General features: G+C 37.6%; 1 protein-coding gene across 2 annotated transcripts in view; it reads left to right on the plus strand.

Moving 5' to 3' along the window:
• Positions 1-17,896, plus strand: part of DACH2 (dachshund family transcription factor 2) — a 755,586-nt gene that overhangs the window by 371,946 nt on the left and 365,744 nt on the right. For both annotated transcript variants that reach the window (XM_003412751.4, XM_064278617.1), the window contains one exon: positions 11,185-11,297. In XM_003412751.4, coding sequence (XP_003412799.3) covers positions 11,185-11,297 — 113 coding nt within the window. The remainder of the gene's footprint in view (positions 1-11,184; positions 11,298-17,896) is intronic.

Here is a 17,896-nt window from a genome sequence, read left to right on the forward strand (position 1 = left end):
AAAATCTGCAGGTCAGGCAGCAGGCTGGAGGCCTCGATAGGCTTATGTCCCAAGAACTGGAGGTCAGGCTACAATAAGAGTACAGGGTTGAAAGAGCTTTTTGCCAGCAATCCATTTATAGATTGGAGGCAGGCCACACCTCCAGTGAAACTCCTCTTTCAGCTTATTGGTGATCACATAATGGAAAGTGCTTATATTACATTATGAAGAGCAACCAGTCTAGTGTCTGCCCAACCACTGAGGATTGTATCCTAGCCAAGCTGACCCATGATATTAACCATCGCAGTTGGTAAGCCACTTCAATTGCAGAAATGTGAAGTACTTTTGAAATATATATAAAATTAGTTTATTCTTTAATATCAAGAAGCCAAGCTACTATGTCAGTTCTTTTATAAACAAGTTTACAGAATGAAGGGCGAAAACATATGATAAATTACGTTAAAGTATGGCCTGGACCCAGATAAAATTATAATTTATTGTACAGTTTCCCTACAAGTCTCCTATATGTGTTACACCTAATGCTAATTCTATACTGCTGAAGCTTTCAAAGCTTTTTCTACTTTATGGAGTTGTTTGCCTTGTATATAACTACTTTTGTTTGCAGCATTCACAGATGATACATTTAGAGAGCCATTTGGGTGGAAACTTTGAAAAAAGGCCCGTTTTATTTTACAGAGTACAAATAACCTTGTAATTAAACTGAAAACTTAGCAAATAATTGCCAACAAGCAATTATCATTCAATTAAAGAGTAATTACATGGTTATCTGTGCCCTGTAAAATAAAGCATTACTGAAATCAGTAACACAATCAATATTTTAGCAGAATCAGGATGCTGCAGTGATAGACCTTTCAACCTATGCTGATTAAATTGTCATCGAAATAAGTTTCCTACTTAATCACCACATTTATTTGTCTTGATTAATATGTAAATGTCTGATGCTAATAAAGCTCTTAAAGATAAGAAGTATGGCAGAATCATTTATCAAGAATGATCTTTCCCAACTTTCTAGCACCCTCCATAATCTCTCACCATGTCGTCAGGCTTGTGTTCTTTGAAGTGAATACAGGAACTTTAGTGGTAGGAATGCATTACTCCAGAGGACCGTTATGTCTAAAAGTAAGAATAAAGCTATCTTACCTTTGGATGGAGCTTTACTGATTATAAAGCACTTTCACAGATTTGATTCCAGTTAATTTACCCTAGGGGCTCAAATCTTCTTTCCAAGAGTAAGAAGTAAGTTATCTGACTTATTTTTGCTCGCTGATAAGTTTAAACAAATGTATCACATAATCATACTCATTAAGAAGTCTATAAGAGATTTTAAATAACAGGTCAAGCACACATTTCCATCACTAGGCCCCAAGCTCCTCAAAGGCAGCACCTGTTCTAGGTTCTTTACAGTACATCAAGGAACAAAAACCAAAAACCTGGTCTCTGTGCCCCTGATACCTAGTACCATGCCGGACACACACCGGGGGTGTACCAGGTGTGTGTTTGTTTACTAGACAACTGAATAAATGATAGAGTCACTACATACATGTGGCTTCAGGGACCTTTAGTCCTCAAGGGGATCTTTAAGCTTAGAGAACCTCCAAGAGAGTAAGAGCGTGGAATCTACCCATAGCCTTCTTTACCTTCATCAATAGTCAGATTTGAGTGGATCATGTTTTTGAAGCTTGCTATGAGTTGGAGTCGACTCAACAGCAATGGTTTTTGTTTGTTTTTTTTTAATAATTATTTTGGAAGCATTGGTAGCTCAGTGGTAGAATTCTCGCCTTCCACGCAGGAGACTTGGGTTTGATTCCTGGCCCATGGACCCAATGTGCAGTTACCACCCATCTGTCAGTGAAGGCTTGCATGTTTCTATGAGGCTGAATAGGCTTTAGTGGAGCTTCCAGACTAAGACAGATTAGGAAGAACGGCCTGGAAATCTACTTATGAAAATCAGTCAGTGAAAACCCTATGGATCACTACTGACCGTTCTGATCAGGGCCACAATAGATGAATCCTGATAGAATGGAAGAAAAGTGTTGAACAGAACTCAAATTCTTAAAAAAATCCAGACTTACTGAAATGGTTGAAACTAGAGGATTCCCCAAGACTGTTGCCTGAGGTACTCTTTAAACCTTGAGTCAAAACTATCCCCTGAGGTCACCTTTTAGCTAAATAACAGATTGGCTCATAAAATAAAGAATATCACCCATGAGTTCTGCGCTTCTTTAAAAAAATCATCTATATGAGACCAAAAGATCAACAATTATTTTAAAGCAAAGATGAGGAGGTAAGGGGACAGAGAAACTAGATTACTGGAAAGGGAAACTAGAGCACTGGAAATGGAACAACCAGAACCCAATTAAAGAGAATGTTGACACATTGTGAAAAATGTAGCAAATGTCGCTGAACAATATGTGTAGAAATTGTTAAATGGGAACGTAATTTGCTGTATAAAGTTTCACTGAAAACACAATAAAATGTTATTAAATTAAACAAAACAAAACTTACGGATCCCAAAGGTCCGACCCTTACCTGATCATGGGGATGGCACAGGCAGCATTTTTTTCTGTTGTGCATGGGGTTGGTTGCCTTAAGTCGGGGGCCTACTCAATGGCAGCTAATAAAAACAGTTGTTGGGGAGTCCAAGACTTAAAAATGATTATCTGATAATTAACGATGCACCTGGCTCTGTGTTCATGTGGTCAAGAGAAAAGAGCAATCAAAGGAATATTTGCAAACTGTAGAAAACGTAAAATAACGTTTTCTGTCTATATTGACTATTGATTAATTGACTTAACCAACCATTTATTGACCCCTACTGTGTACTTTTTTTTTTTTTACTGTGTACTTGGCACCATGGGATGTGCTGAGGATACAGTGACAAACAAAACCAGACATTTATTCTGCCCTCATGGAGCTTACATTTTAGTTGAAGAGATTGACATTAATCATTACTGAAAAAATAAAATAGTATACTGAGAAGAATGTTAGGATGGGGAATATGGTGCTCCTGGAGTTTAGAACATGTATAGTAGATACTACCGAGTTATATGTGACCTAAGCCATGAATTCATCAATATAAATCTGATAGTGGGACATTAAATCAATTTTTCCAAATCTTAGAATTTAAGATAGAGCCACAAGACTAAGAGGCCTGTTATACCTCCCTAGCCCAAGTCAGATTATTAGAAAAGAGCTGCTTCAAATAGTGAAGATAGGCCCAGAAATTTGGAACAGAGCTAGTTCAACCTTAAAGCTTTCAAATTGTGCTGTCAACAGTTGGTAGTCATTTGACTCGTCATATGGAAATAGAGGGAGCGTCAGGCCGATTACTTCAGGAGGTGGCCTATCTGAAAATAATTGTGATCATGAAGGTAGCACTGAAGTGTTTACATCAGAAAAGCACAAAAGCAATCAGGTGGACTTGGATAAAGTTAGTAAGCCTGAGGTTTAACAAATGAAAGGACAAAGAAAAGCACTTAGAAAGTGTAGATTATTGTATTCTGCAAAATATATGGCCTTTTCTTCCTTCTTTTTTTTTTTTTTAACGTGTTTTCAGTGAAAGTGTACAATGAAAATTAGGTTCCCATATGAACAAATTCTATACAGATTGTTCAGTGACATTAGTTACATTTTTTACAATATGTCAACATTCTCTTTAACTGTGTTCTGGTTGTTCCATTTCCACTGCTCTAGTTTCCCTGCTCCCCTTATCTTCTCATCTTTGCTTTAGAGTAATTGTTGACATTTTGGTTTCATATATATGGTTTTATAATAGAGCACCATACCCAGGGGCAATACCCCTTATTTTGTGTGCCAATCGTTTGTTTCACTAAAAGGTGACTTCAGGGTATTGTTTCGGTTCCATGTTTAATGGGTATCTCAGGGCGATAGTCTCAGGGAGTTCTCTAATATTAACTGGTCCAGTAAGTCTGGACTTTTTAAGGATTTGTGTTCTGTTCAGCATTTTTCTCCTGTTCTACCAGGGTTGATCTATTGTAGCCCTAATCAGAATGGTCAGTAGTGGTAACCAGGCACCATCTAGTTCATCTGGTTCTCAGGTTAGATGAGGCTGTGGCTTATGTAGGCTATTAGGCCTGTAGACTCGTTTCTTCTCTGAAACTTTGGTTTCCTTCTTTCTCTTTTGCTCCTAACAAGTAGAGACTAATAGTTATATCTTAGATCGCTGCCCAAAAGCTATTTTTATGTAATCTTTATTGTATTTTAGGTGAAAGTTTACAGCACGAATTAAATTCTCATTCAAACACTTAAACACATTGTTTTGTGACGTTGGTTGCAATCCCTGCAATGTGTCAGCACTCTCCGCCTTTCCCTTTACACCCCGAGTTCCCCATGTTCGTTTGTCCAGGTTTCCTGTCCCTTCTAAGTGTCTCATCTTTGCTTTTGGGCAGGTGTTGCCCGTTTGGTCTTGTATACTTGACTGAACTAAGAAGCACGTTCCTCGTGTGTGTTATCGTCTATTTTATAGGCCTGCCTAACCTTTGGCTGAAAGGTGGACTTTGGGACTGGCTTCAGTTCTGAGTTAGCAGGGTATCCAGTAGCCATACTCTTGGGTTCCTCCAGTCTCTGTCAGATCAATAAATCTGGTCTTTTTCATGAATTTGAGTTTTGTTCTACATTTTTCTCCTGCTCTGTCTAGAACCTACTACTGTGATCCCTGTCAGAGCAGTCGGTGGTGGTAGTCAGGCATCATCTAGTTCTTCTGGGCTCAGGCTGCTGGAGCTGTGGTTCATGTGGTCCGTTAGCCTTTGAACTGATATTTTCCTTGTCTTTGATTTTCTTCATTCTCCTTTGCCCTGGGTGGGATAGAACCAATAGATGTATTTTAGATGGCCACTCACAAGCTTTTAAGATCCCAGATGCTACTCATCAAAGTAGAATGTAGAACATTTTCTTTATGAACTACGTTATGCCAATAGACCTAAATGTTTCCTGAGACCATGGTCACCAGCCCTCAGCTCTAGTAACTCTATCCCTCAAGGTGTTTGTGTGTGTCTAGGAAGCTTCTGTGGCTTTGCCTTGGTCAAGCTTTGCTGACTTCCCTTACATTGTGTGTTGCCTTTCCTTTACCAAAGTTACTGATTTTGCCACCTCACCCCTCCCTCCCTCATAACCATTAAAGGCTTTTTTTTTCTGCGTGTACACCTTTTCTTGGATTTTTATAATAGTGATTCCACTTGTGATTGATTTATTTCACTCAGCATAATGTCCTCCATATTCATCCATGTTGTGAGATGTTTTGCAGATTCAAAATTGTTCTTTATTGTTGCATAATATTCCATTGTGTGTATGTACCATAATTTGTTTATCCATTCATCTATTGATAGGCACTTAGGTTGTTCCCATCTTTTTGCTACCATGCGTAATGCTGCAATACACATGGGTGTGCATATGTCTATTCATGTGATGGCTCTTATTTCTCTAGGATATATTCTCAGGAGTGGAATTGCTGGAAAGTATGGAATTTCTATTTCTAGCTTTTTAGGAGGTGCCATATCATTTTCCATAGTGGTTGAACCATTTTACATTCCCACCAGCAGTGCATAAGAGTTCCATTCTCCTCACAGCCTCTCCAACATTTGTTATTTTGTGTTTTTTTAATTAGTGCCAGTAATGCTGGGGTGAGATGGTATCTCATTGTAGTTTCGATTTGCATTTCTCTAGTGACTAATGATCATAGCATTTCCTCGAATGTCTGTTATCTGGCTGAATGTCTTCTTTGGTGAAATGTCTGTTCATATCCTTTGCCCAACTTTTAATTGGATTATTGTCTTTTTGTTGTTGAGATGTTGCAGTATTCTATATATTTTAGAGGTCAGACCATTGTTGGATATATTGTAGCCAAATATTTTTTCCTAGTCTGTAGGTTCTCTTTTTACTCTTTTTGTGAAATCTTTTGATGAGTGTAAGTATTTGATTTTTAGGAGCTCCCAGTTATCTAGTTTATCTTTGGGTGTTTGTGCATTGTTAGTTATGGTTCGTATTGAGTTTATGCAATGTATTAGGGCCCCTAGCATTGTCCTTATTTTTTCTTCCGTGATCTTTATCATTTTAGGTTTTATATTTAGGTCTTTGATCCATTTTGAGTTACTTTTGGTGTGAGGTATGGGTCCTGTTTCATTTTTTTACAGATGGACATCCAGTTTTGCCAGCACCATTTGTTAAAAAAACTGTCTTTTCCCCGTTTGGAGCCCTGGTGGTGTAATAGTTAAGAGCTCAGCTGCTAAACAAAAGGTCAGCAGTTTGACTCCACCAGCTATTCCTTGGAAACCCCATGGGGCAGTTCTACTCTGTCCTACAGGGTCACTGTGAGTTGGAATCAACTTGATGGCAACAGGTACCCGCCCCCCACTTAATGGACTTTTGTCCTTTGTCAAAGATCAGCTGACCATAGGCGGATGGATTTACGTCTGGGTTCTTGATTCTGTTCCATTGGTCTATGTGTCTGTTGTTGTACCAATACTAGGGTGTTTTGATTACTGTGACTGTATAGTAGGTTCTGAGATCAGGTAATGTGAGGCTTCCTACTTTGTTCTTTTTCTTCAATAATACTTTGCTTATCCGGGGCCTCTTTCCTTTCCATATAAATTTCGTGATTAGTTTTTCCATCTTGTTGAAGAGTGTTGTTGGTATTTGAATTGGGATTGCATAATATCTGTAGATCACTTTGGGTAGGATTGACATTTTCACAATATTGATTCTTCCTATCCATGACCACGGTATGTTTTTCAATTTACGTAGGTTTCTTTTGGTTTCTTGCAGTAGTGTTTTGTAATTTTCTTTTGTATAGATCTTTTACATCTCTGTTTAGATTTATTCCTAAGTATTTTATCTTTTTAGGGGTATTGTTTTTCTGATTTCTTTTTCGAAGTTCTCTTCGTTGGTGTATAGGAATCCAACTGATTTTTGTATGTTGATCTTGTATTCTGCTGCTCTGCCTAATCTTTCTATTCACTCCAGTAGTTTTCTTGTGGAATCTTTGGGGTTCTCTATGAACAGCATCTTATCATCTGCAAACAGGAATAGTTTTACTTCTTCCTTTCCAATTAAAAAAACACCCTCTATTTCTTTTTCTTTCCTTATTGCTCTAGCTAGGCCACCCACTACAATGTTAAATGGGAATGGTGATAAATGTAAGCCTTATCTTGTTTCTGTTCTCAGGGGGAATGCTTTCAGCCTCTCTCCATTGAGAATGATGCTGGGTGTTAGTTTTGTATAAAAAAAAAAAAAGTTGCCGTCAAGTCGATTCTGACTCATAGCAACCCTATAGGACAGAGTAGAACTGCCCTATAGGGTTTCTAAGGAGCACCTGGTGGGTTCAAACTGCCGACCTTTTGGTTAGCAGCTATAGTTCTTAACCACTGCACCACCAGGGTTTCCAATAAAAAAGTTGGCTCTGGAGGAAGGTCCTTTTCATCAATCTTTCCCTGCACTGGGAGCTTCTCCATGCAGGAACCCTGGGTCCACAGGATGTGCTCTGCTCCCAGCACTGCTTTCTTGGCAATATGGGGCCTCCTACATTATGTTGAGGAATTTCCCTTCTGTTCCTATTTTTTTGAGAGGTTTTTTCAGGAATGGGTGTTGGACTTTATCAAATGCTTTTTCTGCATTGATTGAGATGTTCATGTGATTCTTTTCTTCTGTTCTATTTATGTGATGGATTATGTTGATTGATTTTCTAATGTTAAACCATCCTTGCATACCTGATATGAATCCCACTTGTTCGTGGTGTATTATTATTTTTTTTTGATATGATGCTGAATTCTATTGGCTGTCATCTTGTTGAGAATTTTTGCATCTATATTCATGAGTGATATTGTTCTGTAATTTTCTTTTTATGTGGTGTCTTTGCCTCGCTTTGGTTATCAGGGTTTTGCTGGCTTCATGGAATGAATTTGGGAGTATTTCTTCCTTTTCTGTACTCTGAAATAGTTTGAGGAGTACTGGTGTGAGCTCTTCTCTGAATTTTTGGTGGGATTCACCAGTGAAGCCATTTGGGCCAGGGCTTTTTTTTTTAGGAGTTTTTTTTTTTTTTTTTTTAATTACCTCCTCAATCTCTTCAATTATTATGGGTCTGTTCAGATGTTCTGTCTAAGCTTATGGTAGTTTAGGTAGGCAGTATGTTTCTAGAAATTCATCCATTTCGTCTAGGTTTTCACTACATTTGTTGGAGTATAATTTTTTGTAGTATTCTGTTATGTTCCTTTTATTTCATTTGGGTCTGTTGTAATATCCCATCTTGTTTCTTACGTGGGTTATTTGCTTCCTCTCCTGTTTTTCTTTTGTCAATTTGGCCAGTAGTTTGTCAATTTTGTTGATCTTTTCAAAGAACCAACTCTTGGTCTTGTTGATTCTTTCTATTGTTTTTCTGTTTTCTATGTCATTTATTTCTGCCCTGATCTTTTTCATTTCTTTTCTCCTTGTGCTTGGGGGCTTCTTTTGCTGTTCTCTTTCTGTTTGAGTTGTAGGGCTAATGTTTTGATTTTGGCCCATTTATCTGTTTGATGTGCGCATTTATGGCTATATATTGACCTCTGAGCACTGCTTTTGCTCATCACAAAGTTGCTTGCAATCTTTTAAGACCCCAGAGGCTACTTAGCTCACTAGGATGCAGAACATGAACTTTATGAACTATATTATGCCAATTGACTAAGTTGTCCCATGTGACTGAGGTCCTAAGCCTTCAAACCCAGTAAACCATTCTCGCAAGGTGTGTGGTTGTGTTTGCGACGTATCTGTAACTGTGTCCTGTGTGATTATCTATGCTTTCATATACATATCTGTACATACAGATACTTCTGTCTGTGCACACATATGTACTCACATGTACCTACCTGTACACATATACACCTACATACATACACTTATTTTTTGCTTAGTGTTGTTGTTGCCAACTTATATGTCATATTCTTTAACACAAACATTCTTTTCTCTTGTGTGCTTCTTAGTGGCATCATTTACTTTCATAATGTTGCGCTCATTGCACGCACGTTCTGTGCTAGTTTTTCCATGACCAAAAGTGGCAAGTTTTTCTCATCTAGAGAGTGATTCTACCTTTCCCCTCCACCCATCCCTGGTGTCCAGGTATGAACATTGGTCTCTATATACATATCTATTCTTGTCTTTTTATAAAAATCGAATCATACAATATTTGTGCTTATGTGATTGACTTATTTTCACTCAGCATTATGTCCTCCAATCTATCCATGTTATAATATGTTTGTAGACTCATCATTGTTCTTTATAGCTGCATAGTATTCCATTGTGTGTCTGTACCGTATTTTATCCATTTATCCATTGAAGGACTCTTAGGCTGTTTCCATTTTTTTGCTATTGTGAATAATGCTGCAGTGAACATAGGTGTGCATATGTCTGCCCATGTCTCTTTTATTAGATCTCTAGGGTATATACCTAGGAGCAGGACTGTTGGATCATAAGGTATTTCTATTTCTAGTTTTTTGAGGTATGGTCTTTTTTAATGACTGGAAGTACCCTGATGAACATTCTTTAGTGATCCTGGGATCGTTTAGGAGATTTGAAATAAATAGCAGGTTTCTCCTATCTCCATTCTTTAAAAGAGTTAGGAAATGATGAACAGGGCAAGGGTAAGCAGGATAACAAAACTGAATTAAATAAGATAAATCATGGCTCAGAATCGAGTAGAAAATGGTAGCGAGGAGTCAGTTTATAAGGTTGAAATATTAAATGAGAAAAACAGAATCTTTTCTGCTAGGTTGATATAAAATATTGATGTACAGTGAAAGAAAATAACACACAGTGAATGAAAAATGAACTGGATAATGGTACTTCTTTGTAAGTTTGCTAGAAGTCTTCATTTAAAAGCAGAGTTTGTCTTACGTTGATGGAACACTTTGCTACTGCAAAGTTGATAGAGTGAGATTTAACTTAAATTTCCTTGTGAACCAAAAGTCATTTTTGGAAGTATTTTCTCTTTGAGCCTCATATGTTTTTGTGGCTTATTTAATATAGCGTCTTGCAATATTTTGCCAAAAATCCTATTTTTTAGCTTTGTAGAATATATTCCCACTAAAAAGCAACAGCAATATCTTTGGCAACATTAGAAAGTAATAGTTGAAGTATATTGGACGACATGAGAATGGCTTGATCCTAATGTTTTATGACTTATAAATCTCCTCATTGTGGTGACAGCTTCCAAATGATGTACCAAGTACACTAACTGTATTAGGGCACAAGAGGGAGGTAGCAGATACTGGCTTTTTATGTCATTATGTTATGGATTAACACTTGCAATTACAATTCCTGAACTGCTCAGACTAGGGTGAAGAATGTACAAATGGAATAGGTTAGGTTGCTATAAGTGTAACCTCAACTCATCAGTCATAAACAACAATTAATCTGTGAGAAAAGGCAACCTAGATTGCAAAGGCGACAGGTTGTTAGTACAGTTACTACAAGAGAGGGTGCTGCTTGTTATAAGGCCTGCTTAACTAATGGGTAGAAAAACTCCTACTGAGAGTAGGAGTTCTTTGTTCCTTGTGATCTTTCAGCAGCTGTGGAAATGCTAACAAATATCAGATTTTATTCTATACCTTTCAGCTCTTTACCCCTCACCTCTGGCATGCAGGCCAGAGAGTTAATCACTGCACATTCTATCCAGTCTTTATTGTGTAAGTCACTATCTCGGATCTGAGTAGCATGTATTATTAATACTAGGAATCAAGTATAACTCTAAAAACACAAACAAACAAAAACAAACCTGTTGCCATCAAGTCGATTCCGACTCATAGTGACTCTATAGGACAGAGTAGAACCACCCCATTGAGTTTCAAAGGAGCAGCTGGTGAATTTAAACTGCTGACCTTTTGGATAGCAGCTGAGTTCTTAACCACTGGGCTACCAGGGCTCCATAACTCTAAGAGCAGGGAGTAATTTGGAATTTCCTCACAGCAAATGAGCTATATTGCTAAGTGCTGGCCTGTAAGTGGAATCAAAACTAGAAATCGATCTCTTATAAGTTTAATGCTTGCCATAACTATGTTAGGAAATTTAGTGGAAAGTAATCAGTCTTGGCACTTAAACAAGATTTAGAAGGGTAATGTAGCAAGTGATGGTATTTTCAAAAAGACGGTACATTTTTAACCTGATTTTTGTTTGTTTTTATGTTTGTCTCTTTTTTGACAATAGTTCAAGGCCTGGCAGGCCCCCTAAGCGCTCTTTGGGAGTGTTGCAGGACAACGCCCGCCTCCTGCCCCATGCAGTCCCAGGCCTCTTATCACCAGGACTTATCACTCCAACAGGTAATAAAATCTGTCTGATGATCAGCCTTGTCTGTTCATACTGCCCAGCATTTGGAATAAACTAATATTGATCTAACTGTCTTGTCCTTCAGAGCTTTTCAAGCTCTGCTAGAGGTTACATTATTGAATTTTTTGAGTATTCATGAAAACAGTTTGTTACTCCAGAAATTCATATCAAATGGATGTGATATTCTAAAATTAATTGTCATTTCTTTGCAGGGAATCCATTTAATGGCCTTATTTGTGTGTGTGTGTGTTGGGGGGTGTTTGGCACTGGCCAAATGAGCATTATCTCAAAGCCTTTTATAGGATGCAGCACACCTGCTAACTTATATGTCTCAGTAATATTCTTTCTGTTTTCCGGGGTTCTGGGCACCTGTGTATGTTTTCCAAGGTTATAAATGTAAAAGAAAACGAATGCCTGGTTGGTAGGCCTTATGACGAGAAAAAGAAAAACAAACGCAGGTGGTCGTAGTCCTGAATGTTAATTCAGTGCTTTTTATTGACTAGTGTGATAGTGTTTCCTAAAATACCTTCTTCATAAATCACTGATCAACTTTCTTGAGTCTCTAAAAAAGTACCAAAAAGTACACAAAATCACTTGAAAAAGAAAAATAATATTTATCTAATTGAACTTTTAAATTATAATTAAAGCTACTGTATCATAAAAATGAGTTTAATGACAATGAGATCTTCACGTATACCTTCAGTGCTACAAAACCTTATTGAGTACCTACTGTGTGTTAGGAATGGGTTCCTAGGTAATACAAGAATATATGAGTAGTGGTCCTTGTCACAGAAGAATTAGGGATAAAGGCATGTAAGCTATTAATTGAAGTGCGATAGAGGGTATAAGAGAGGTATATACACAGTGCTGCAATATTATAGAGATGGGAACATTAAATCAATCTGGTAAGTTGGGTAATGGTCAGAGAGATAAGCAGTCAGAGAGGAGTATCGGCAGACATACACTGATGAGAAAGAACCCAGTGTGTTAGGGGGGATAGCAATGAAGTTAAAGAGAGTAGAACACGGATTTGAGGTAGGAGACTCATAGGAGATGTGGCTTGAATAGAAAGGGAGAGAAAAGCCAGCTTGTGAAAAGACTTCGTTTACCATGTTAAGCAGTTAGGTTTTCCTTGTACACCAGTGGTTTTTAAAGAGTCTTTCAAGGAGCTGTAGTGTCCAGCAGATGTTCCTTACTGACTGACATGGAATTGGCGATGAACTTCTGGGATCCCTGTTTCTGCTTCAGTCAGAATTTTTAATGTTTAAGTTTATGTAGAATTCTGTTAAAAACAGAACAAAACAAAACAACAAAAACAAAGACAACTGCTATAAGTAAAACAAAAAGAAACTCATTGCCATCGAATCTATTCTGACTCATAGCGACCCTCTTGGACAGAGTAGAACTGCTCCGTAAGGCTTCCAAGAAGCGTCTGGTTAGCAGCCAAACTGTTAACCACTGTGCCAACAGGGCTCCACAGGTAAAAGAAGCCACTGCTAAGTAACTCAGTAAATGTTTTAAAAATAGTCCCTGTGGAGGGTAGATAAAAATGGAAGGGGATGAAAGGAAGGAGGGTCAGTTCCTGCAGTTCAAGGGAGAAATACTGAAGGCCTGATCTAAGGCAAGATCAATAGAGTGAAAAAGAGTGGTTTGGTAATTAGAATTAATCAAACTTGTTCATTGATTAAATGTAGAGGGTGAGAGGGTACAGTCTAGGATGATTCTTGTCTATTTTGGGTGACATGCTGGATGATGATGTCATTAACACAGAGAGAATTTAGGAGAAGAATTAGGCTGAGGGGGTGATGATGGACTTGGTATCTTTAAGTATTTATAAGCAAATTCTGATATCGGAAGATAGTAGCCTGCGCATATAGGTGAATATAGGAGGGATAGCAGTAAATGGCACATGTCTTGGTGCTCAATAAATGGTAATTTGCTTCTTGATTTTTTAAAAGGCATTGCCAGAGCCTAGAAATGGCACCATTTAAACAATCAGATCTGGGTCCTGGTTTTGAGGGAATGTGTAGATGGAAGAAAAAAAAAAGATGATCTTAAAATTGCCTCGAAACTACTCCACTCTTGAATGAACATAAGTAGGTTATCTGAGGAAAAGCTCTAAAATATACTGAGTTACTATTATGTACCAAGCATGAATTCTGAATGTTTTATATATAATTAATTTAATCATCCTGGCGCATTATGAATATTATCTTCATTTTTCAAATTAGCAATTTGTGGCTCTGTGAGATTAAATTAATTGCTTAAGGTCACAAAGCAAGTGAGTGGCAGAACTGAATTTCAAACCTAGATCTTTTTAACTCCACAGTCCATGCTCTTTTCTCATCATCATGTTGTCTATAAAAAAAAAAAAAAAAAAAAACTCAGTTGCCATGGAGTCGATTCCAACTCAGGATGACCCCATATGTGTCAGAGTAGAACTGTGCTTCATAGGGTTTTCAATCACTGATTTTTCAGAAATAGATTGCCAGGCCCTTCTTCCTAGGCACCTTTGGGTGGACTTGAACCTCCAATCTTTTGATTAGCAGCTGAGCACAGTAACAGTTTGCCTCTCCCAGGGACTCCATGATATCTGTAAAAACAAACAAACAAACAAAACAAACCTGTTGCCATCGAGTCGATTCCAACTCATAGTGACCACTGCCCCATAGAATTTCCAAGGAGTGCCTGGTGAATTTGAACTGCAGACGTTTTGGTTAGCAGCTATGGCACTTAACCACTAGGCAACTAGGGTTCCCTATAGCACAGTTGAAAAGCCAGTTTAACTCTTTCATTTCCTTAACTTACTTGACATATGTGTTTCAGCTCCTGCAAGATAATGGAGCCTCCTTCTTGGATTACAGCCACATAGCCTTCCCTCCTACAACTCTCATTCACTGCCATGAAAGCCAGTAAAACAAAAACAAGCAAAAAAAAAAAAAAAAAAACCCTCAATTTTTAACCCTTTGCTTGTGCCTAGAATGGGGTGATAGAGATAGGTAGGAAATTTGGCAGGGAAAGGCATGAGCACAGAGTTCTACAGTAATTCTTCTCCGTAGTTTACATGAATTTACTTTCAAAGTCCAAGAATATCTCATTCGCCTATAAAAAAAAAAAATAGTCAAATGTAATGAGAAAAATGCGCTGTAAAGCCAGGTAGAAATGATTTTGAGAGCATCTATTATTTTGGATTGGCCTTAGCACTTCACTCCTCCATTGGCAAAGATAATTGAGATTGAATCAATTAATTTAGGTATCAGTGAGTTTCATATTTGACATTACATTTACCATACATTACAAACTTAAACTTTCCTCAACATCATTTAAAAATAATTCTGAAGAATTAAGTTGATATTTTTAATGTCTGTTAAGGCTCTAGAATTACCTTTGTTTCCAAATGATTAGTGACATGTTTTACATTTTCCTGTTTCCATTTTTTTATGTATCCAAATTATTTGTAAAGAAAGAGATAATTTTATACATCTGTGTATAATTCTGTATACAACTGAATAATTATTGTAAGAAGTCTGCTGTTACTACTATTCCAATGTCATATGTGTAGAGAAGCACCTTTGTATCCTGCTAGATTTGTTTAAGCTATGGAATTTGTTGTACATTTGTTTATATTATTTCTTTCCATTTATCATTTGAAAATGGGGTTAAAAGGTAACAAAATAGTGTCTCTTTTAAGATATTTTGTTTTACATATATATATACATGTATATATCTATATCTATATATATTTATATATAGCCTGTAGATTGTTGTTTTTCCCTTCGAGCAGTGACCAGAAAAAAAGGCCAGTGAAATGATTTAGAAATGGTAAAGACATCATTCTCAGATATATTTAAGAATAGTCAATTTTTATAGCTTGCATATCAATCTTTGAAGATACAGATTAATATCAGATATACCATATTGTTTTATCTTCTTAGTATAAAGGTAAACTCTTAATTTTTATCAGATTTTATTTCCTTTTTCATTTCAATGATGATGTTTATTTTCTTCTTGGTTACTTTTTCCCTCTGTGATGGAATCTGATTCATTTAAACTTTTACTAATGCAGAGATTGTGATAATTCTCACAATGGTTATACTAAACTCTCTAGTGATAATAAAGATATCTTATTTAGCAAATTAAAAGTATAAACAAGAAATGCATATCCATGTATGTGAGTGTGTACATGGTGTAGTGTTATTAACCTACTTGGGAAGTTTAAATGTATTCATGTACTTAAACTCACTGTAACAGAATCTAGTTATACAAAAAAAAAAAAAAAAGGCGTGCTAATTCCTGATGATTTGTCTTTATTCACTAAGATAGATCCAATATGATCTATCCTTTTTCTTTAAGATTTTTTTAAATAATTTTTATTGAGCTTTAAGTGAACGTTTACAAATCAAGTCAGTCTGTCACATATAAACTTATATACACCTTACTCCATACTCCCACTTACTCTCCCCCTAATGAGTCAGCCCTTCCGGTCTCTCCTTTCGTGACAATTTTGCCAGTTTCTAAGCCTCTCTACCCTCCTATCTCCCCTCCAGACAGGAGATGCCAACACAGTCTCAAGTGTCCACCTGATACAAGTAGCTCACTCTTCATCAACATCTCTCTCCAACCCATTGTCCAGTCCCTTCCATGTCTGATGAGTTGTCTTCGGGAATGGTTCCTGTCCTGGGCCAACAGAAGGTTTGGGGACCATGACCGCCGGGATTCCTCTAGTCTCAGTCAGACCGTTAAGTCTGGTCTTTTTTATGAGAATTTGGGGTCCGCATCCCACTGATCTCCTGCTCCCTCAGGAGTTCTCTGTTGTGCTCCCTGTCAGGGCAGTCATTGGTTGTGGCCGGGCACCATCTAGTTCTTCTGGTCTCAGGATGATGTAAGTCTCTGGTTCATGTGACCCTTTCTGTCTCTTGGGCTCATAGTTGTCCTGTGACCTTGGTGTTCTTCATTCTCCTTTGCTCCAGGTGGGTTGAGACCAATTGATGCATCTTAGATGGCCACTTGTTAGCATTTAAGACCCCAGACGCCACATTTCAAAGTGGGTTACAGAATGTTTTCATAATAGTATTATTTTGCCAATTGACTTAGAAGTCCCCTTAAGCCATAGTCCCCAAACCCCAGCCCTTGCTCGGATGACCTTTGAAGCATTCATTTTATCCCAGAAACTTCTTTGCTTTTGGTCCAGTCCATTTGAGCTGACCTTCTGTGTATTGAGTACTGTCCTTCCCTTCACCTAAAGTAGTTCTTAACTACTAACTGATCAGTAGATAACCGTCTCCCACCCTCCCTCCCTTCCCCCCTCATAACCACAAAAGTATGTGTTCTTCTCAGTTTATTCTATTTCTCAAGATCTTACAATAGTGGTCTTATACAATATTTGTCCTTTTGCCTCTGACTCATTTCGCTCAGCATAATGCCTTCCAGGTTCCTCCATGTTATGAAATGTTTCACAGATTCGTCACTGTTCTTTATCGATGCGTAGTATTCCATTGTGTGAATATACCACAATTTATTTAACCATTCATCCATTGATGGACACCTTGGTTGCTTCCAGCTTTTTGCTATTGTACACAGAGCTGCAATAAACATGGGTGTGCATATATCTGTTCGAGTAAAGGCTCTTATTTCTCTAGGGTATATTCCGAGGAGTGGGATTTCTGGGTTGTATGGTAGTTCTATTTCTAACTGTTTAAGAAAACACTAGATAGATTTCCAAAGTGGTTGTACCATTTGACATTCTATAAGAGTTCCAATCTCTCCGCAGCCTCTCCAACATTTATTATTTTGTGTTTTTTGGATTAATGCCAGCCTTGTTGGAGTGAGATGGAATCTCATCGTAGTTTTAATTTGCATTCCTCTAATGGCTAACGATCGAAAGAGCATTTTCTCATGTATCTGCTAGCTGCCTGAATATCTTCTTTAGTGAAGTGCGTGTTCATATCCTTTGCCCACTTTTTGATTGGGTTGTTTGTCTTTTTGTGGTTGAGTTTTAACAGAATCATATACATTTTAGAGATCAGGCGCTGGTCGGAGATGTCATAACTGAAAATTCTTTCCCAGTCTGTAGGTGGTCTTTTTACTCTTTTGGTGAAGTCTTTAGATGAGCATAGGTGTTTGATTTTTAGGAGCTCCCAGTTATCTGGTTTCTCTTTGTCATTTTTAGTAATGTTTTGTATTCTGTTTATGCCTTGTATTAGGGCTCCTAAGGTTGTCCCTATTTTTTCTTCCATAATTTTTATCGTTTTAGTATTTAGGTCTTTGATCCACTTGGAGTTAGTTTTTGTGCATGGTGTGAGATAAGGGTCCTGTTTCAGTTTTTTGCGAATGGATATCCAGTTATGCCAGCACCATTTGTTAAAAAGACTATCTTTTCCCCAATTAACTGACACTGGGCCTTTGTCAAATATCAGCTGTTCATATGTGGATGGATTTCTATCTGGGTTCTCAATTCTGTTCCATTGGTCTATGTGCCTGTTGTTGTACCAGTACCAGGCTCTTTTGACTACTGTGGCTGTATAATAGGTTCTAAAATCAGGTAGAGTGAGGCCTCCCACTTTCTTCTTCTTTTTTCAGCAATGCTTTACTT

Source organism: Loxodonta africana, chromosome X (genome assembly GCF_030014295.1).
Source record: "Loxodonta africana isolate mLoxAfr1 chromosome X, mLoxAfr1.hap2, whole genome shotgun sequence".
Taxonomy (NCBI): Eukaryota; Metazoa; Chordata; class Mammalia; order Proboscidea; family Elephantidae; genus Loxodonta; species Loxodonta africana.